The following is a 21,647-nucleotide window of genomic DNA, read 5'->3' as shown; positions in this document are numbered from 1 at the left end:
AAGATGGAGGACGTGTCTGATGCCGACTCGGCGGGGCTGTTACCTGTGTGAGGGACACTTGTTGGACTGAGAGGGAACAGGTGTAAGAGAAGCAGTGCAAGCGTGTTTGCAACACCAATTATTTACAATGACATTACTGTACTTTGTTTTTGATATTTTCATTTTTGATAGATTTTTAACTTTAAAAAATATTCTTAAACTACCACTAAGAACTTAATTTTGATATATGTTTTTATAACTATACACTTCATTTATGTTTTTTTTTTTCCTTCAACCCCTCATATTACTTCTTACGCCAGCATTTTGTTTTTTGTTTTTTGTTTTTTCTTTTCTTTTGGTCATGCTAACTCTTAGCATCAAGTGCAAAGCATTGAAGGCAGCTGTTCTGCAGAGATATTATCTGCATCAGACTGGCCTCGCTTCAGACTCCTGTATGAGTCAGGAAAAGGGGAGGCAGCATCTCTGCAGGCTGCTCACAGGCTGGTCTCTCATCCCTCCTCCGGTTTCGGACTGTTGGAGAGAGGCAGCACAGGTGGAAGGACAGCACTGAAACAGCATTGCTTAACAGCAGCAGAGCCATGAAAGAAGCAGGCATTAAGCATGAAAAGTCAGCCGTGAATAAGGAGGGTCCAATGCTTTCCTGTTTGACATCACTCTGCTCTGGTGTGACTCGACAGCGCAGGACTCGGACACAGCTTTTTGGGACGTGTGTTCGCCGGAATCATGTGTCAATATAAAATATCAATGCTCACTGTGGTGTTTGTCACTGGGATAAAGATGCTCAGAGCAGCTCCCTGTGTTGCTGCCATGAAATCCAGCCCGAGCTCCACTAAGCTCCAAGATCTGAGACCAAAAAAACTGACCATTTAAATAAAGGTTCAATTTCACCAGTGACGATAGATAGATTTCTTTTGAGTGATGAGGAATAAGATGCTTCACAATCACATAACAGCAGCTCCTTGAACACTGTTTCTCCGAATGAAAATAAACTGTTGAGCAGGACAAAAGCTTGGAATGTGACTTCCGGGCGCGTCTGATTCGTCGTGCATGACATCAGCAGGGGCGAGTGAGCAGGAGAAGGAGCCGGCGCTCTCTTCTTCTTCTCTCCCCGGTAACCGAATATGACACAATGTCTGCGCGTATAAAAAGCCAGCGCCACTCCTTCCTCAGCTGAGACCACAGAGAAGCGAGAAGTGCTCCTCCTTCCCCTCTGATCGTCGCGAGAGCAGCGAGGATGGCCACCCTGGTTCAGCCCGCGGAGCTGGAGACTTTGGGCGGACGGAGCAACACCGGAGCCTCGCCGACCTCCAGCCCTTCCCAGCACTTCGTCGACGGAAGATTCTACCTGCTGGTGGTGATCGGGGAGATTGTCAGCGAAGACCATCTCAAGTGTGCTATTGCGGCCATAGAGAAAGGTAAATCACCAAACAGGACGAGTTTTTCCAGATGTTTGCAACTTTGCGCTGCCTCTTCACGCGCATATCCGTCATAAGTCTTTATGTGAATCATAACAGCTGAAATACAGCGCTAACCATCAGTCTGACCGCATTGATCTGCGGGTTTATTTAGGTGCGTCAGGCTTTTGTTCCCCAGTTTGCCGTACTGCGTCTGTCTGGTCACAATGTGGGGTCGGCAATGTTTTCTTTTCATTCCCAAACCATCCCGTTGGGACGCTTCCCGTCATCACCATCCTCTTCATCATCTTCCCGCATCCAGCTCTCTCATCCCCTCGCCGGCTGGTGGGCGTGGCCCAGTCCGCACTGCGGTCCCTACGGAAAGCCACGAGGTCCGATTAGTGTGTGCGTTTGAGAGTGTGTCAGGAAGCGAGGAGTCTGATGGCGCAGTGAATCTGCATGAGACGCTCGCAAATGTGATTATCCAATAAAGATAGAACAATTGGTTCTGACGCAGGCGGAACAGGGTCATCAAGATGACTGATGCTTTAGCCATTTCTTCTTCAAATATGTGTTTTTTTATGATTCTGATTGTTCTGACTGTTGCTATTTAAATGCTCTTTTATATTTTAATTTAATTCAACTTTTCCCATAATATTCATACTGCTACTACTACTACTAATAATAATAATGACAATAATGTATGTTTTTAGGATTTGTTACATCAGATTTAGACATAATATTTCTCAATGACTTCATTGGTTTTGTTTTGGTCAGTAGTTATTTGTCTGTTAGCAAATAACTCAAGAAGTTATGGACTGATTTAAATGAAATTCGGGTGCTGAAGGGACAGGGAACAGGTGACTACATTTTGGCGTTGTGGATTACCTTCTGGGCCCAGGAATGTTTTAGAGGATTCGTCACTCCATGAAGAGATCTGTAGTGGCATTGCAGAGTTCGGGATACTTTCCAAAAACTCATGACTGTACAAAACACAGATCACGACCAATTTAATGGAATAACCTTCTTCAATGTTTTTTTATGAGGAAAGTTTCACGAGGCTTGCCAACTCAAACGTTCTGATGCCACTTGAACACAGTGTTCCCAGCGTGCTGCAACTAACAACCTCATTGGAATGAGAAATAGAGGACAAGAGCTCCGGGTTGAAAACATTTGGAAATGAGAAGTTTGGCAGAGGTCTGTGCAGAGGTATTAATTCGAAAAAAAAGCATCATAAATAAAGTCTATAAATGGACTTAGTTGTCAATATATGTGTTAAAATTACATTTCTGCATTTCAACAATTCCAACTGTTTTTCTGAGTTATCGCGACAGTATAGTTCCTTGATTCCATGCAACTTGATGGCTTCAAAATGTCTTCTGTTATGATGCTGTTAAAATGGCTTGACTGGAGAAGTGAGGAAAATAATGTCGAGTCACATTTATTGCCTCCGACGAACTATTTAAAAGTTTATTAGTTCTCAAAACTGAAATACTGACTTCTCATTCAAAGAAGGAGGTCAGAGTGAGATGTTCTAGTAGAGAAGAGCAGCTGCTCCTCTGCTATGGCTCAATTAAAATGGATTGGCACAGACACACCAAGCCGAGAAGGCATCACTCCCCCTCATTTGCTGACCATCGTTCTGTAGCAACAGCTGAATGGCATAACAACATTGGAGGAAGAAGTGACGTTGGATGCAGCTCTTACAGCTCTCCGCATGCTCTTCACCGCTTCAGATATGCAACTATGATGCTCTTTTCCTGTCAGGACCTCTTCAGAGGGACTGTTGGAAAAGAGACCTGAGAGGGATTGGAACCTTAAGTGAGGGTTTTGATGTCTCACACTGACACAATCCTGTCTCTGATAGTGGATACAACTTTAGAAGGGGGCGCTACAAATACGCCATCTCTGCAACAACCTCGCTCGAGGGAGGCGTTGAAATACTGTGGTGTGCCTCACACATCGTGAAAATGCACTGTGAAGGAAGCGGTTGTCATCTAATCTGGCACCGGAACACCTCATGAACCTTCATGTGGAGCTGATACCACCATCTAAAGATGACGTCAAGTTTGCTGCTGAACCACTTTCTCCTGAAAACATTTGTGTGTTTGTTGGGCCTCCAGGGATACGATCATGGGACACCAACCTCTTTGAGTGCAACCTGGACCAGGAACTGAAGCTGTTTGTCTCCAGACACTCGGCCCGCTTCTCCGCAGATGTCCGAGGTAAGCTTTAAATAAGAACCCACCATTATCCCTCCATTATCTGACCTTTATCCACGCTGGAGTGATGGTGCCAGCAGATTGATACCCCAGATGTCCCTCCCCTCCCCTCTGGTGTCCACTTTAGCTCCGCCGGGGGATCCGGGCCAAATGGGCTCTAATCCCTCCAGTTCTGAATCACCTAGTTTGGTTTTATAAAAGTAGGCAGCACAATTAGTTTTGTGGTTCCAGACAGATTTTGACTGAAGTACTTACACACATTGAAGCGCACATTGTTGCAACCTTGACGAAACCTGAGCGTACCTGCCTGCAGGAGCGCTCCCTGCACTTCACTCAGCATTTTTCATGCACGCTGCTTTTATCTCCGTGTCAAGGTGAAGGTACGAGGGGATAGATTGGAGCAATGTGGCCAGACATGTGGTCTGTCAGTGGGAGGTGTGGCAGTGACAGTGGTGCAGCAGTGGTCACCCCTGACTGACCAGCTGGGCGTGATACGAAGAGATTCACAGCACAAATGCAGCCAGAATGTCCCAAACTAGAAACGCTTTGATCCACATTTGATTAAATCATAATGTGTAGCATCATAAGGGTGTTGTTTCCCTCCATCTCTCCTCCTCCTACTCCCACAGCGCTGTCGTGTTGCAACCTCTCGTCGCTGCACAGTTGATTTGGGAGTAATTACCAGCGAACAGCCCCCGACGGCGAGTGGCGGCTCGTCAAAGTCGAAAGAGAAGGAGGGAGGGGAGAGTGGGACGAGGGGTGAAGGAGGATGAAAGGGATGGGGAGATAGTGGGTTGGGCGAATCTGAAACCAGTCGCTGTGAGTGGAAAAGGCAGTGCACTGTGATCTAGGGGAAATTGCACTTGGAAAAACACAACTCTTCATAGTCGATTGTTTTGGGAGTTTTCCACCTATTGCTCAGGTTTCCTCCCTCAATGCAAACACGTATCGGCATCCCAGGTAGCTGGGATGGGCTCTGTTGCCCTGCAACCCTGCAGTACTGTAGATAAATGGATATATGCATTAGTAGTTTGTGCTAGCGGGCAATGTCCTGCACAGAGCAGTGTACAGTTCAGATCGATGACAGCCATCAGGCCGTATGTGCACATGTCTGGTGAGGGCACCACCTCTGGCGTCCTCCTGCTCCACACCTGATCCCTCTGCTGAAGATTTTCACGCCCGGAATCAATGTTGACTGTGCAGCTTGTGATCAATAGTCATTAACAGTTGTTGACTGAAATGACTGTCATAAACGTCCTCTTGCTAATCCCACCGTTTCATCCATCTATTCATCTGTGATCGCTCCATCTGCGATCGGATGGGTTCCAGCCAATTCCAGCCGCCCGCCCTGCTCCAAATCATTCGACTGATTTGTTGCTTGTGCCTTAGTGGAACCGCTCCTCGTGTTCACGGCCCAGCAGCGAGAGGTGGCTGTTCTCTTTGTCCTTTGGGGAGTCTAATGCTTGCAAATGAATTCAAACGCTGTTGATTGACAGGAATATAATATGACTGGGGTCAGTGACTGGGATGACTGGGAGGAAGACACGAGCTTGACAAGAAGTCAAGCTGAGGGCGGCCATTAGCAGAAGCAACACGTGGAGGTGGGTGGCGTTCGTCCGCTGCTGTGGTTTCAAACAGTAAATCATAAGTGAGCTGGTTCATGTGAGTCAGAATTGCGTTATATTACATGAAGATGGTTGAACAAGGTTTCACCTTTGTGAAACATGGCAGTGATGCATTAATCTCTGGAGGTCCGACTTTTCTCCTGAGACTATTTGGTGGAGCTCTTTTGGACTGTGGTGCGGTTGGTTTCCGTGGACGTGTTTTTTTTTTTTTTTTTGCCACACAAGTGTAGGGCTTACAAGGCAGGCAGGTGAGGGCCAGGTCAATAGTGATGAGTTGGTGAGGTTTCATGAAACAGTGTCCTGATTTTCAGGAGCCACCAGATGCCACTGTCTGCTGAAAAATGTTTGGACTTAAAACAGCTCATTCAATGTAATGTCATTTTTAAATCAAGAGCTACTGTTTCATGGTACCTCATCTACCCATCACTACATGTTACGTAGCCAAATTTTGTTGACTGCCTTTTGTTTGGCGTGATCGAGTGTAAATGTCTCAACAGAACGTTCTTCGTCTTTGGGATCATCTTCGGTGCGTCCTTTATGTCTTAAGGCCTTATCTTTACATCATCTTGAAGGTCACTTGCTGCGAGGGGATATCGTACGACGTGCAGGACCTTTCCTGGCCGACCCATTGTTAGGGCTGGACCACCATTGTGCGCTATTATTGACCTCTTATTGATCAGAGAATAAAATGCATGACAGACATTGAGATTCTCTTCCTACATTCCCTTCTACACTGTCGTCCACTGTTGCTGTTGTGATGTGATGACTTTTGGGTGAAACATGGGTCTGAAGGCAGGACTATGGCACCTTGTAAAATGTCACGCTTTGTACAGACGTAAACACTCAACCATTGCTTTTCAGTTGCTTCCTCATGTTCCAAGGGGTTGCAGTTTCAGCAGCTGAAAAACATTAGTGTGGACACAAGAACTAGCGTGAAATGTTTTTGTCAAATGTCAAATTCATTTTTAATGGATGATTCATTTGTTATTATTATAAACCATTCAAACAGTGAATCTTTTATCCGCTGCAACATTAGAAAAGGAAAAGGATGTCGTGATTCCACCGATCTATTTCTGGTGTGCCGCCACCACCATCGATGTTCCTGCGTCTGGTTCAGAGCAGGGACACTGGTTCCGTCCACCGAGGCATGTCACATCAGCCCCCCCCTCCCACAGAGAGACAGGCGGGGTGCTGGGCATTTTCACATCGATCAAGGTAATTGTCAGGGTCAGCCGAGCTCCACTGAGCAGTTTCACATATTGTGACAAGTCGGCTTAAATGACCTGTAATTTTGGTCTTGCTGCAGGGTTTATGTTCTCTGTTCGGAAACAAAAGGAGGATGTTTTTAGCTATGACTTGTGATCACGTCCACTTGGCAGAGCAAAGAACAAGATTATATATAACATATTTTAGATTTTATATATAAATATATTAAATATAAATATATAAATACAAAACATATCACTATCACTACTGCAAAGCTAGCTGGTTTCATTGTAGCTTTTTATATTCTTTAGAAATTATTTCATGTAAAAATCAAAGGCCTGAAGAACGAGGAAAGGTTCAGTTTGATCACCAGCCTCAAGCGTGTTGCTAAAACGTAGCAGCGCCTTCAAGGCCAGCGGAGATGAAGAGGTAAATCAGATCCAGACTCGATGAGGTGACATAGCGTGTAAATCTCATGGGCCGTCGTCTCAGGGTCGAGGGATGAAGCTGAAGTGACAGACATATCGTTGCAATAAATGAGACAAAACATGGCTTTATTAGATGAAGGAAATGTTCCAATTACAAGAGGGTTTAAACTCATTCATTATTCAGGAATGCAATTGTGACTTCAATTAGCTCAACGTGCGCTAATAAAAGACTGGAGGGAGCACTTTTGATATTTGTCAGTTTGAAATTGCAGTGTATTGCAGACCAAATATGACTGGGGCCAGATGTGCCTTACACTTAGACTGATGAATGGAGAAATAGCTGTTTTATGGGTAGAAAGATGAATGCTTAGATGTAGTGATGGGTTAATGTTGTGCTGTTGCGTTGGTAGATGAGGTATCATGAAACAGTATTGCAGGGTTCATGAAACAGCCTCCTAATTTTCAGAGGCCACTAGATGGCGCTCTTGGTTTTGAAACGATGTGTGGTTTCATTGAATTAGGTGTTCCAGTCCAAATTTCCATTTTACAATGCCATCTGGTGGCCACTGAAACTCAGGACACTGTTTCATGAAACCTCATGAAACCTTTTTCGTTCAGCTTCTCCCTTCAGGGGTGGCCACAGTGGATCATCTTCCTCCATCTCACCCTGTCCTCTGCTTCCTCTTCTCTCAAACCTACAAACCTCATATCCTCCGTTTGATGAAACCTCATCGACCCTTCAATACTGTGTCACGAAACCTCATCAACACATCACTAGTCGATGGACACATGGTTTGAAAATTGGATAGTTGGCTGATGTCATTCTTGGAATCTCTTTAAAATCTGTGTTTGAACTGAAAACCTTCTGGGCACATGCACCACGTGTTTTACATGGCTGCACTAAAGTGTGTTGTCTGAGCAGCAGCGACTCGATCTGCAGACTGAGGCTCCACTGGGAGGAGGCTGCACCGTTAATGGTCCACCGGTTTGTGATGGCCAACCTGGCGAATGAAATATGTATGTCGGGTCCAGCAGGGTGGACTGATGCTCCTGGGACAAGCTTCCGACAAAGCCGCTCCCTCCATCGTGCTTATCGGCAGACAGAATATGCAATATAAATGTCACTGAATATCATCAGAAATCCATGACTAGACTTTCTCTGTTCTATCAGAGCTTCTTCACCAAGGTGAACCTTCTTCTCCCTGAATGTCAGCTGGCATCTTTCTTTTCAGGACAGTCATTCACTCCTTTTGCATTGTCATAAATGCATCGTCCAATGCGTCCTTCTGCTGCATATCCAGAGCCGGGCAAGGGATCTATATATATATATATATATATATTTAGAGAGAGAGAGAGACATTTTAAAAGAAGGTTTGGGCTTCCATCTTACCTTCCATCTGTCTCGGCTCGGCCCTGTGGCGTCTTCTGTGGCCTAGATTGGAAAACACATGTGTAAACTGGAGCATTAAACTTTCTAATCTCAGATGAGTCCCAGAATGGTTTTAGGTCATGCTGTAACTAGTATATTCTCAGGTCTCAAAACTCAACCTCAACACCCCTTTTTTGTATTTGTTAATTGTAACCAAGCACCTTGTGTCATGGGTGTATTTTAAGGTTCTTATATCCAGGGTCCTCGATATTGTCTGTTGCTATAGTGAACGATCTCACACATGCACAACCTCCTGGGATTCCACCGTTAATCGCTCATGACCTTTCATCACCTTCCTCGTCTGTAGAATTCAATGCCAATTAACTTATTAAATTATCTTTAAATCCAAGGTAACCACAAAGCAGATCCTCCATTAATGAAAAATTGATTGGTTCAAACAGGCAATATTTACTTAAATTTAGCTTCTACTATTGCATCTGTCAGGAACAACTTACATTTTCCCATCAGGGGCTGCACTCCTGTCCTCCTCACGTCCTCCTTTATCTGATCCATGAACCTCAAAGACTGTCTTCCTCTCCTTCCTTTGCCTGCTACAAGTCGGAAGTCGGGAAAAAAAAAATATTTCCAACAACCATGTGTCCTGATACATGGCCTTCAAGCGATACGTATCCCAATGTTTCACATCATTTTAAGAAAACAGTCATGTATACCTAAAACAGAGACGCTCTGGGAAACTTTATGAATGAATGTGCAATAATTGATATCCATAGCGATATTTTGAAGACACCACGCCACAGTGTCTGGTATGAGTTTGCAAATATTCTCCCTCTTAAGGCGTCATCCTCAAGTGAATATAAGCATCGCAGGTTGATGCATAAGACACTTTTTCTGCTACATGTTTAGAGAAACACAGCGGCAGGGAAAACATTTGAGTCAGTTGAAGGCATCAAGATGCAGTGTGCATCAATTATGACTTGTAAGAACAGATCAAGCTCACCACACACGAGCCAGGCACGCTGACATGTTTACAGAGATTTCATGTGGACGCCTGAGAGCACTGTGTTCTCCGCACACTATTTTGAAAATGCATGGGACCAGATAAGAATGTAGGACAAAGTCTAGTCTTTGTTCAGAAATTGGAAACATTGAAGACCATGGAGGAAGATCAAGTCTCTCTCACCCGTTTCATTTAAGGAACTGGTCTGATCAGAGAACCCATCAAATGTTTAAATGACATCTTCTGTGTTGCAGGTCAGAGGATTCTCCACCACAAAAGCCCGGTTCTGGAGACAGTCGTTCTCATCAACCCTTCGGATGATGCCGTCAGCACTGAAGTAAGAACCTGTTGAGCCTCATTTGAATATGCGTTTCAGGTCATAATGGTCTGGTCATCCTCCAAGGACCCTGTAAGAAAGTCTGTTAAAGCTTGTCCTGGGGTGACAAGTGACCACCAGTGTCTTTTCTTTGGTAACATTTTCTGCTTCTTATTTGAGGTTTTCTCCTGTGTCACTGACCCTTCTTGCTTCCAGTCATGTCCGCTCCACTAATGTCTCCCAGCACAGCAGCTTCACCTGCCACACAATCACAACAGCTGATGTTGCAGGGGGGAAAAAACGACAGAGGGTTCAAAGATAAAACAGAATCTTAGCAGAGAGCGAGCCAGCTAATTAGCTAATGGATTTAGCGGGTGTGAAATTAGCAGCATTTGGATTCTATTAAACCATTAAGCCGATCAGTGCAGCAGCAAAGTGCATTTCCAGTTTGTGTGTCGCTCCACTGTGTCTGAGCCGTTTTGCTTCATCAATGTTTTTTAGGTCCGTTTGATGATTTCCGACTCTGCCAGACACAAGCTGCTGGTTCTCTCGGGCCAGTGCTCAGAACTCACCGGGGAGTTGATCCTCCAGTCCGGCGCTTTCTCTTTCTCCAAATTCATGGACATTTTCACCGACCAAGAGGTAAGACGGCCTGGTCTGTTTGTTGAAATGTTTCAGCGTGTTTGCCAGACCAAGCCTTTCCATGAGATGAATTTTTAAGCAGATTGTTTCCACTTGAAATATTTACTCTGTTGTTCATCTTTTGACAAACTGCAATCTTATTTTTTGCTATTTCCTACAACATCCGGGATTATTATTGTTTTGTGTAATCCATTGTCAGTGAGCTCTTCATTCTGACCATGTTTATCCATTTATTTTTACATCGATAACATGAACATATACGCTAAGGATGCCCCAATCAGGATTTTTGCTGAGGATCACCGATACCGATCACATGGATTGACAATGAATTTGTCATAAAAATGATGAGACCTTCTGTGTACATGATGTTAGAATAACCATTAAACCCTTAAATCATTTAAATTCAGACACGTTTTGATGTACCTTGTCAAGGAGGACAAAAATAGAAAAAAAAAACCTTGCAGAATGCAGCAACTATTCTGTCAAAAGGACACGACTGAAAAACATTTAATTTGATGTGTGACGTTGCAGGTGATTCTCTTGAGACTTTGCTATGTGATGCCGTGAAATATTGACAGTCTGTACGGGATTCCAAGACAGAGAGCACTGCATTTGTGGAGTTTTTCAGTCCAGATGTTTTCAAAAGTTTCAGATTCTGGTGGATTACGAACGCTGTGCGGCGACGGATCCAGTCGTTTCCATCTCCACATAAATGATACCTGAGAAACGCTGGTCATGTAGCTTGGTGAAATTAATGATTTTTTTAATGATTGGGCAATTAGCTTAGTGTTCACTGTCGCGCGTAATCGGTTGTTGTGATCGGCAGTGACAGGTAGTGATCGGCATTCGTGCTGAAATCGGCCGACCACGATCGGTGACTGCTCGATCGGAGCATCCCTAATACACAATGTAATTCATACATAAATCAACCTTTTTTGTTTTCTTTTTCCTGTTCTACAATCCTGGATAAAGATCTCAGATGAGGTATCGTGAAACAGTCATGCAGGGTTGATGAAACAGCGCCACCATTTTCAGAGTCCACTAGATGGTGCGCTTGGATTAGAAATGATGTGAGGTTTCATTGGCTTAGTTGTTCAAGTCCAAAGATTTTACAGCAGACAGTGCCATCTGGTGGCCTCTGAAAATCAGGACACTGTTTCATGAAACCTCATCAACCCTGCAACACTGTGTCAATTAGACTGAAATGTGACATCCCCATTTTCTCCTAAAGTTTGGACGTGTTCACATCTGCCAGAACATTTGGATAGTGACCACTTTTGGTTCTTCTGCACAGATTGGCGAGCTGCTCAGCACCATCCACCCTGCAAACAAAGCCAACCTGACTCTGTCCTGCCCACAACAAGGAGACTGGAAGAATTCCAACCTGGACAAACACAACCTGCAGGACTTCATCAACATGAAGCTCAATTCTGCTCTGATTCTCCCTGAGATGGAGGGTCTCTCAGAGTTCACTGAGTACCTGTCTGAGTCCGTAGAAATCCCATCCCCCTTTGACATGTTGGAACCACCAACCTCAGGTGGATTCCTCAAGCTCTCCAAACCATGCTGCTACATTTTCCCTGGTGGCCATGGAGATTCCGCTCTCTTCGCCGTCAATGGCTTCAACATGCTGATCAACGGTGGCTCGGACAGGAAGTCCTGCTTCTGGAAACTGGTGAGACACCTGGATCGGGTTGACTCCATTCTTCTGACTCATATTGGGGACGACAACCTGCCAGGAATTAACAGCATGCTGCAGAGAAAGGTCGCAGAGATCGAAGAGGAGCAGTCGCAGGGCTCCTCGACAGGTAACGGCGACTGGGCCAAGAACCAGATTTCACCAGATATTGGTGTTGTGTTTGTTAATCTTCCTGAAGACCTGGACGCACCGGAGCCTGACTATCGAGTCCGAAGAAACGTCGACGAGGCCGCGTTCACGCAGCAGTTCCTCACAAAGCTGAATTTGAGGATAGAGCCTTTAAAAAGGCCTGTTGGAAACACCATCGAGCCGATTACATTATTTCAGAAGATGGGAGTCGGGAAGCTGGAAATGTATGTACTTAATCCGTCGAAGAACAGCAAGGAGATGCAACACTTCTTAAAGCAGTGGACAGGCAGCAAAAAGGACACTGCTTCTATTCTGCTGCCAAATGGAAAAGAGTCAGAGTATCCAGTCTCTTACTTGACTTCAATATCGTCACTGATTGTTTGGCATCCTGCAAATCCCACTGATAAAGTTGTGCGCGTTCTTTTTCCCGGAAACGCAACGCAGCATCACATCTTTGAAGGCTTAGAGAAGCTCAAGCATCTCGAATTCCTGAAGCATCCTGTTGTCACTCAGAAATCCATGTCAGCAGATCCACCGTCCACACCAACCCTGAAGCAAGCGAAGATGAAACTCAGGACAGACAGCAAAGAGAGTCTCAAGTCTACTCCGAAGCCGTCACCAATCAAGACCGTCCGAAAGGAGTCCAGGGAGGAAGCACCAGAGAAGTCCAAGACAGACGCCGAATCAACACAAGAAAAAACACTGAAAGAAAAGAAAGAAAAGCCTCTAGTGAAAAAAGTTAAAGCTACAGAGAAAGAATCAAAAGCTAAGGCTGACAATGCGACACCAAAAGAAACCCCAGAGAAGAAGAAATCCGAGGTGAAACCAAAAGTGGAAAAGAAGAAGGAAGCCAAAGTGTCAGCTGAAAAGAAAAAAGTAGCAAAAAAAGATGTGAAGAAGGTTGATGTGCCCAAGCTTGATAGTAAAAAAGATGAAAAGGTAAAGAAAGAAGAAGCAAAGAATCTTATTAAAAAGGATGTGAGGAGAGATTCCCCGCTGAAGGAGAAGCGAGAGGAGAAGAAAGAGCAAAAGAAAGATGTGAAAAAGGTCTCTAGAGACATCAAAAAGACGTCTGCTGGTGGTGAGGAGAAAGGTCATACACTCAAACCGAAGCCAATCAAAAAGGATGATGTTCTGAAGAAGGACGCTGGAGTTCCACCAAAGATGAAGGACAAAGGAAAGCCAAAGGTGACCAAGAAAGATAAAAAGGAGGTGAGCACCAATCAGGCTGAGAGCCCAGCTGTGGTAACTGAGAGCCCAGACGCCGAAAGAGCCCTGATGTCTTCTCCAGAAGATCTCACTAAAGACTTTGAAGAGCTCAGAGCGGAGGAAGTGGTGGATGACGATGCTACCCTGCAAACTGACAGAGAAGAAGAGGCAGTGGTGATCCATCGTGAAGAATTACTCCAAACCAAAGAATCGCCTGAAGGGTTGGAGTCCATGGATGAAGGCATCACCACCACAGAGGCTGAAGGAGAGACTCCTGATGAACAAGTTCTCAAAGGAAAACTCAACGGAAGTGTGAGCGAGAAGTTTGAAGATGAGGGTACTGTGATGGAGGAGACATCTGAAGCAGGAGATTATGAAGAAAAGGGGGAAACTGAAGAAGTTTATGAACCACAGGAATCTGATAAAGAACCAAGTCCCATTGTAGACCATCAACTTGAGGGCAAAGATGAAGCCTGCGCTGAAGACAACACTGATGAAGACAAAGCACCAGATCAGCATGAAACGGAACATCAGCTTGTATCAGACTCTCCCATGAAGGTATCCCCACCCATTTCCCCTGCAGCGTCGATCCATGACGACAAACAGGTGTCAGCTTCTTCCAGAGTTTCCTCTCCATCATCTCCAGCTGCGTCCATCCCTGAGGAAAGAGACACTGTGTCTGTATCAGCCTTGTCACCAAAAGCCTCCTCACCTATTTCTCCTGCTGAATCAATCCACCACGATATGGTGCAGGCCGCAGTTAAAGAGTCCACCACCTCTGATGATGAGTATGCAGTGGAGTCTGGGGAGAAATTGGTCCACTCTCTATTAGAAGGTGTTGAGCAGTCCTTTGGAGGACTTGACAAAGGCAAAGTTGCTCCTCTTGAGAATATTGTCAAGACCGAACACTCTCTCAGCCAAGCCACCGAGGGCCCACACTACGACCACTCAGCTTCAACAATATCTCCACCGTCACCATTGGAGGATGATAAGTTTTGTAAAGGGTTCCACTCCGAGGTCAAGGAAGAAGAGTGCTCAAAGGCTCAGGAGACATTAGAAAAGTCGGAAGCCGATTCAGTGGAGCACAGCCCTACATCCTCACCACTAATACACTCCCCCTCAGTTGAGCAGAAAAAGGCAGTTGAGTCCTCAGTGATGTTCACCGCTCCGATAGAACTGTCATCCACACTTGCAGTCAGTCCCAAACTAGCGACAGAATCCACAAATAGTCCAGATGAGAAGACATTAGAAGGTGCAAATTCCCCACAGTCGTCCGGCCACACTCCTTACTATCAGTCTCCAGTGGATGAAAAATCTGGAGCTCTTCCACCTGGGTCAGAAGACGAAGGACAGGGCCCATTAATTGTGGAGATCAGCAGTGATAAAGACGTCTCGTCCAATAGAGAAACCCCGGAGCCTGACGTGCCGGAGCTCGAGAGCCCAGTAGAAAGGGAGATCTCGCCTCCAAAAAGTCCAGTTACAAATGAAACTGAGTCCCCAACAAATATACACAAGTCCACCTTTGCAAAAGATGAAAAGATAACTGAAGATACAGTCTTGTCATCAGCGCCACCGACCAAGCATGAGTCTGAAACAAACCCATTCACAGTGTTTAAAGAAGAGAGTAAAATGTCCATTTCAGAGGGCACAACGTCTGATAAGTCAGGCACACCTCTAGAGGAAGTGGTAGCTGAAGATACATTTTCACACCTGGCATCAGTGTCAACTGCTAGCCTAGCAACCAGCTCTTTACCAGAACCAACCACCGACTCGCCCTCCCTTCATGCCGAGGTTGGTTCCCCTCACTCTACTGAGGTGGATGACTCTCTGTCCGTCTCTGTGGTTCAGACTCCCACAACCTTCCAAGAAGCAGATGGATCTCCATCCAAGGAAGACAGTCCAAGGCCCATGTCCATCTCACCCGACATCTCACCAAAGACAAAATGCCATTCACAGATTCTGGAAAAATCCCCAGAACACTCCACCATGTCAGTCGAGTTTGGGCAGGACTCCCCCGACCACTCCTTAGCTTTGGATTTTAGCAAACAGTCTCCAGAGCAGCCATTGCCAGTAGGAGGTGTGCGTGCAACAGAGAATGGTCCAACAGAAGTTGATCACAGCCCCTCAGATGTAGCGAATGCTAAAGCAGCTGACGTAAACAATAGTGCAGTGGAAAAAACTTTGCTTTTTGAGGAGAGTGATTTAGCGCAGTCCCATTCTGCAACCCCATCTGATGCCTCTCAATCAAGTCCATCTGTAACAACACCATGCCAGATGACGGAGATACCACCTGGTGTGATGGAGCAGACGGAGAGCTCTTCGGCCACCCCGAAGGCAGACTCTCTTACCATGTCTCCCCATTCCACCGAAGCATCCACAGAATTCCTTGAACCCTTCAATAAAGGTGGCAATAGCCCATCCACACCATCTGCAGACTCTCAGCTGAAATTTGACAAGTCACCATCGCCCAAAGAAGCTGCTTCACCATCCTCTTCTTCGGCTCTTTCTCCTAAAGTGGAAAGGTCCCCAGTAAAAGAGACGAATCCATTTAAATGTGAAGATTCTGCAATTGAGGTCAAATCCCCTGTGAGCCCCAAGGTTGCCTCCCCATCATTTCTACCTTTATCTTCACATCCTTGTGATCACAGTTCTGCCTCTGGACCTGTAGACCCAGACTCATCCAAAAAGAGCCCCTCTGCTCCGTCGAAGACAGATGTAGACCTCTGTTTAGTCACCTCATGTGAATACCGTCATCCCAAAACAGAGCTGTCACCATCGTTCATCAATCCCAACCCTCTTGAATACTTCATCAATGAGGGGAACACACTGGAAGAAGAAAAGCCTCTCGCCAAATTTGGAGAAGGGCCCCCACCTCCAGGGGGTAAGCTACCCAGTAGGCAGTGTGAGGAAACCCCGCCCACATCCATTAGTGAGTCTGCGCCATCCCAGACTGATTCAGACGTTCCTCCAGGGACAGAGGAATGCCCCTCAATAACAGCAGATGCTAACATAGACTCAGAGGACGACTCGGAGACGTTGCCTACCGACAGGACTCTAACTTCCAGACATGCGGACCCTCCTCCAGTGGCACTTAGGGACTCTGCTCCACAACAAGGGCACCATGATGTCTGCATGGTAGATCCAGAAGCCCTAAAGGCAGAAGAAAACGACAGCAATGCCAACACAGAAGCTGCAGACAAAACCAAGAAGAAGAAGCTCTCGAAAAAGGCATCATCACCAGCTAGGAAGAGTGCTCTGTCAAAAGTGAAGGACTCTAAAACTGCCTCTCCAAAGAAGAGTGTTGGAGAAGGGAAAGATGCCAAAAATGCAACAAATACTTCTGCGTCCAGAGGCGTCAAAAGTGCCCCGAGTGAGTTACAGAATTTTGTATTTTGGCTATCCCTGTTTAATTTTTATTTTCCCCTAGGTGCAAACAGCAGTAAGGCATCCAGCGGTGGGTCTTTACCAAACTGTCCACCAATGTACCTAGATCTGGTCTACATCCCCAACCACTGCAGTGCCAAGAATGTGGATGCAGAGTTCTTCAAGCGAGTGCGGTCATCGTACTATGTGGTCAGTGGTAACGACCAAGCTGCTCAGGAGCCCAGCAGAGCAGTGCTGGATGCTCTTCTGGACGGAAAGGCCCAGTGGGATAACAATATGCAGGTGAGACCTCGACCGTCTTAGTCTTGAGAATTGTAAGTTATAAGGGTACCAAGCCGATCTGAACCCACTCTTGGTTGAAACGTGACAAACTGTGATACTTAAAAAAATGTTAGGTACCACACAGGTCCTGCTGTCAAACAGTGTCCAAATGTTTACTGCCTCAGAGTGCTTTTTAATCCAGCTAATAATATCAGAGCAGACGTCCAGAGCCAGCATGGCGTCTGGGCATTGATGTCTGCAGCACTTGTAGACTGTCAGTAGCAGTGCAGTGCAACTGTTTACTGCATTTCCAATCTGCGGTTGCCACAGCATGCCCTCCATCTTAATCTATCGTGATCATCTTCTTAGTCACACCTGTCCTCTTGATGTCGTCATTCACCACATCCATGAACCTCATTGGTTGTCTTCCATCCCCAACATTCTTAGTCCAAGTGCTGTCTCTCCTCTCTATGAGTCCAAAACCATCTGGCCTCCATAACCATGCAAACTTGTCCACAGTATCTTCATCTCTCTCTAAACAGTCATCATAGTTTCATAGTTCTCTACTGCCCTATAAAGCTTCCCTTTCAGTCTTGCTGCAACCCTCTACAATTCACTACATCATCAGCCGACATCATCGTCCATAACAGCAGCAAGAAGAGCAACTCCTGTAGCACACCTCAGCACTTGACACAGGAAAGCAATTTCCCCTGCTGATGTGTTTCTCTTTGGCATCAGGTGACTTTGATTCCGACCCACGACACCGACGTGATGCGAGAGTGGTACCAAGACACACATGACAAGCAGCAGGAGTTGAACATCATGGTCCTGGCCAGCAGCAGCACCGTTGTCATGCAAGATGAGTCCTTCCCTGCCTGCAAGATCGAAATGTAGAATGTTCCCTGACACAATATCCATGTAGCATTAAAACCACCCGAGCTGACATCTTTGACCCAAAACTAACCTTCCGAAACCTGCTACGACTAACGCCAGTCATCTCCAAGGGGTTCCACGCTCAGATACAGCTGAGAAAGGTTAGGATCAAATCAGAGCTCTCAAACAACATAGCCCCTGGGGCGGAGGCGTCCAGTGCAAGATAACACGACACCAAAGGATTTCTGTTCTTGCCTTATCAGGAGCTTTACATGAATGTATAAGAACGGATGCATCTAACTGACACCTTTTCTAATTTGGGTGTGTTGAATGGTGGAAGATGTTTGTTCATTTTGTCGATGGTGATGTCATGCCATCCATTCAACAGCCACCCGCTCTGTCAAACACGAGTCGCTATTGCTGCTGTCATGTATTGAAGTTGCCATTGATGTTGACTTTCATGTCTTTGTTAATTTATTACTGCCTTTGTGGGAGATTTCTAAGAACCTTATTTGATTCAGTTAGCTTATTCGTATCCACTGAAGCGACGCGTCAAGGCAATTTTCAGAAACTATGTCGCTTTTCTAAAGCATTGTACTGTAATTGTGAAAAGCGCGGGGGGTGGTCTGTGCATGCTCGGTTACGTTCTTGTTTTTTGTTCACACTTTGCTCAGAATGGCTTTAGAACTAACTCGAGCTGCATGAGTGAGTAAATGTATGCAGGTGGAATTTTCAGATTTTGAGCCACAGAGGTGGCAAATGTAGGTTTTTGGTCTGAATGCAGAGATAGAGGTTCTACCACAGTTAAAGCTCTAGTGAGTTGCCACAGACCAGTTTGTCGTGCTAGTTTGAAGAACGATGAGGAGAGGCCCTGCTTTTTGCTCCTCACACAGAGTTCTGTGTCAGGTAGTCCACATGAAACCAGTGTTTTCAGTCTCCTGAACAACAGCGTGTTTAAACCGTGATGGATAGATTGGAAAATGCTGGTTCAACAAATCACATTTGCGATGACCAACAAGACATCATCACAACAAGACTCTACCTTCTGTCTGACCTAGTTTTCATTATGATTGCTTGGTCTTTTTCATTCAGGCAGCCTCTGCACGCAGACCTCTGAGTCATTACTCCTTATTATTTGGACCAGCCCCTTCTGGGGTCTGGTCGGTTTCCACTTTACCATCATGGATCAAATTGTCTAAAGTAATCCTGGTCCAGTCATTTCCGCTGGTGTATCCAGCCTGCCATGCTGCCCTGAGTACCTTGAATCTCTTCAACTGCTCCTGGAGGATCTCTGAGCCTGAGATTGTTCAACATCTTGTCCTTCGCTCTTGTCTTGGCTTCTGAGTCGGTGATTCTCTCCTCCGTCTCATCCGATAATATCCAGATTTTTTTCCGAGACTATATTTGGGCGTGGATCCATTATTTTCTGATTTTGTTTTTCTGTTTACTTTCTGATAAAATGAGTTTCTCCAAACCCTCCATTTTCACCGTCAAAGACTGACACCGAAGTACAATAAGTTACAATGACTCACGATTCTTATGATGCTACAGTTTTTGGTTATGGCAGATCTCCATTTTCTATCAATATACTATTCAAGTCTAATTCAGGAGCTCTGGCTATTCGTGACCGAGTCGACTCATCTGGTGCCTTTGAACTCTGTCACCTTTTTGAAAAGAGCAGGGAAAAACAATGGTATTGGATATGATCCCCCTTCATGGGAACAAGATATGAGATGACTAGTTCAACTGCAGGAATATTTAAGTCTGACACTCGTCTGTCTAGTTTGGATCAGCTCTTCTCTACGGCTTCAGAATGTGTGTCACGTTGTTTGATGTCTATACATTTGTTTTCTTATGGAGAGAGGAAATATGCTTAGCTGAGTCAGACTCATATCTCTAGTTGTAGAACCTGCTCAAAGAACTAGATCAGGACACAGCATGTGGTGATATAGTCAGTTTCAGGCTTGTGTTTGGTGCCAGAGTGCCAACTTCAACATCAAAGCCCACCTCCATCTGAAAGAGGACTTAACAGTCTGGGCACTTTTGAAGACAAAACCCCTGGAATCTTTGGTCCTCGCTCTGTCTGCAGCGAGCATCCACAGTTCGGAGGGGCAGTTCACTGTATCCGGGTGATGGCTTTCGACTGAAAGGTATCATGGTCTTGCTGTATGTCTAACAGAGTCAGTTTTTTGGTCTGTAGAGGCACAGAACGATTGTCAGCGATTTGACTGTTAACAATGTGGCTCCATTTAAGGCAGGAAAATCGGCAGGTGGTGTAAGACTTGTTGCATCTAAGACGTCAGTCAACAAAAACACATTGCATTACTTTTAGTTGGCAGAGGGTAGACGAAATAAAAGAGTCCAGGAAAGGATATCCAAGTTGAGTGTCCCTAAACCTCTGTCCATCATGTCGCAGATCTGGCTTTACTGAATGGTTGTATCTCAGTAAGAGCTGCAGGAAGTCAAACCAGAATCTTTCACATCACTAAAACTTGGAAATTAAAATACTTTCAGTGAAGAGGTGGTCAGCCACCATTCTGGTCGTACATTGAAGGTTGTTTTGAAAAAAGTGGGCCAAAAATCTGAATCATGATATAGCGAAAACATGACTTCCAACATAGAGTGATGTAAAGGGAGAGAAGACTAATCTTTATGAATCCAACTGGGAAGAGTACAATAATGTATGCCTCTACCACAAGCTGCATAAGATACATGTGGACATGGATGTTGTACCCATCAACAAAATAAGGTCGGGAAATAAAGAATCCCACAAAGAAGAAGTACAGAGTCTAACTATGGCAAATGTGTTGTTTTGTCTGATGAAGTTTGAGGGACCAAGTCACCGTGTCTCTTGGATCAAAAGTGGGCTGAATCAAATGAGATTGATTTAAACTGTATGCCAGCAGAAATGTTGCTGTGATTCAGGATGGTGGTCAATATCACACTGTGGTAGAGCTTTATGTTTTGGTTTTTTTTTCAGAGAGGTCGATGATGATGATGATGATGTTGTTGATGACAATGATGATGATGATGATGATGAGTAAACAGAAGTGACAGCGCACCCTGAAGACAGACCGACTTTGTGCTTCAACTGAAGCAACATTCAAACTCGACACTTCGACACAGACCAACAGTTAAGAGGCCTCCACCGCCTCAGCAGACTCTTCTCCGGAGGAACACTCACCACAACTCTACTTGATGATTTGGTGCTTTCCAATCGTCTCACCGGATTTGTCTTAAACCAGGAATCGTCTTCATACACAGCCACCGAGCGGTTTCCTCACAGGGAAAACCACCACAGTAACAAACCCACAACTGCACCTGGTCCTCCTCCACCTCCTCACTCTCTGCTCCTCCTGAGGGATCTTAATAACACGTATCTTCAGCTGTGTGGTATCTTTTGTCTTGTGCTCTTGCATCCTTTCCACCTCCCTCCCCAACCATTATGTAACCGATAGAAATTAGTTGGAAGTGAAAATATTCCTTACGGCTTTCTGATGTTTGTGTGCAATCTTTCCTGTGTGTGTGTGTGCTGAGGATCTGATGTACCAGGATCAACTGCTAAACACTGACAAGGCAACCACAATAAAGTCTGTTGTGAGAAAACAGAGGGGCTGTCGATTGAATCTGTCTCGCTGTGATGAAGTCAGCTTCACTCCATCACCCTTCACCTTCATCAACTTTATGACTCCAGTCTCACTAAGAAGTATCAATTCTTCACTGTGTTATTGGCACATCTACTTCCTGTATCTCTGGAGTGTCAACGGGCCCAAATTGTGTCTTCCTACATTCTTCAGCAGGAACTGTATCAGTGTTAACTGCATGTATTTAAAAGTAATGGGCTGTATAAAATGACTTGCAGTGAGTTTGAG

At 45.3% G+C, this 21,647-nt stretch overlaps 1 protein-coding gene across 2 annotated transcripts; it reads left to right on the top strand.

Moving 5' to 3' along the window:
* Nucleotides 1-1,070: 1,070 nt before the first annotated feature.
* Nucleotides 1,071-21,383, top strand: map1b (microtubule-associated protein 1B). Of its 2 annotated transcripts, XM_053847227.1 has the most exons (7): nucleotides 1,072-1,415; nucleotides 3,518-3,619; nucleotides 9,517-9,599; nucleotides 10,080-10,220; nucleotides 11,515-16,627; nucleotides 16,685-16,923; nucleotides 17,641-21,383. In XM_053847227.1, exons 1-7 carry the CDS (start codon nucleotides 1,235-1,237, stop codon nucleotides 17,794-17,796), a joined length of 6,015 nt encoding a protein of 2,004 aa, XP_053703202.1. In that variant the 5' UTR covers nucleotides 1,072-1,234; the 3' UTR covers nucleotides 17,797-21,383. The 2 variants fall into 2 exon arrangements, with proteins under 2 accessions (XP_053703193.1, XP_053703202.1); XM_053847218.1 differs by having other exon boundaries at nucleotides 1,071-1,415; nucleotides 11,515-16,923.
* Nucleotides 21,384-21,647: the final 264 nt, after the last annotated feature.

The sequence above is a fragment of the Synchiropus splendidus genome, chromosome 1 (assembly GCF_027744825.2).
Source record: "Synchiropus splendidus isolate RoL2022-P1 chromosome 1, RoL_Sspl_1.0, whole genome shotgun sequence".
Taxonomy (NCBI): Eukaryota; Metazoa; Chordata; class Actinopteri; order Syngnathiformes; family Callionymidae; genus Synchiropus; species Synchiropus splendidus.
The sequence above is the reverse complement of the archived record's forward strand: the minus strand, read 5'-3'. Positions and strand labels throughout refer to the sequence as shown.

What these genes read in the sequence shown, in the direction of transcription:
- map1b (XM_053847218.1), top strand. Translation starts at nt 1,235, where the DNA reads ATGGCCACCCTGGTTCAGCCCGCGGAGCTGGAGACTTTGGGCGGACGG. An exon ending in TATTGCGGCCATAGAGAAAG is followed by an intron (nt 1,416 to 3,517) that starts GTAAATCACCAA and finishes TTGGGCCTCCAG; the next exon opens with GGATACGATCATGGGACACC. An exon ending in CTTCTCCGCAGATGTCCGAG is followed by an intron (nt 3,620 to 9,516) that starts GTAAGCTTTAAA and finishes TCTGTGTTGCAG; the next exon opens with GTCAGAGGATTCTCCACCAC.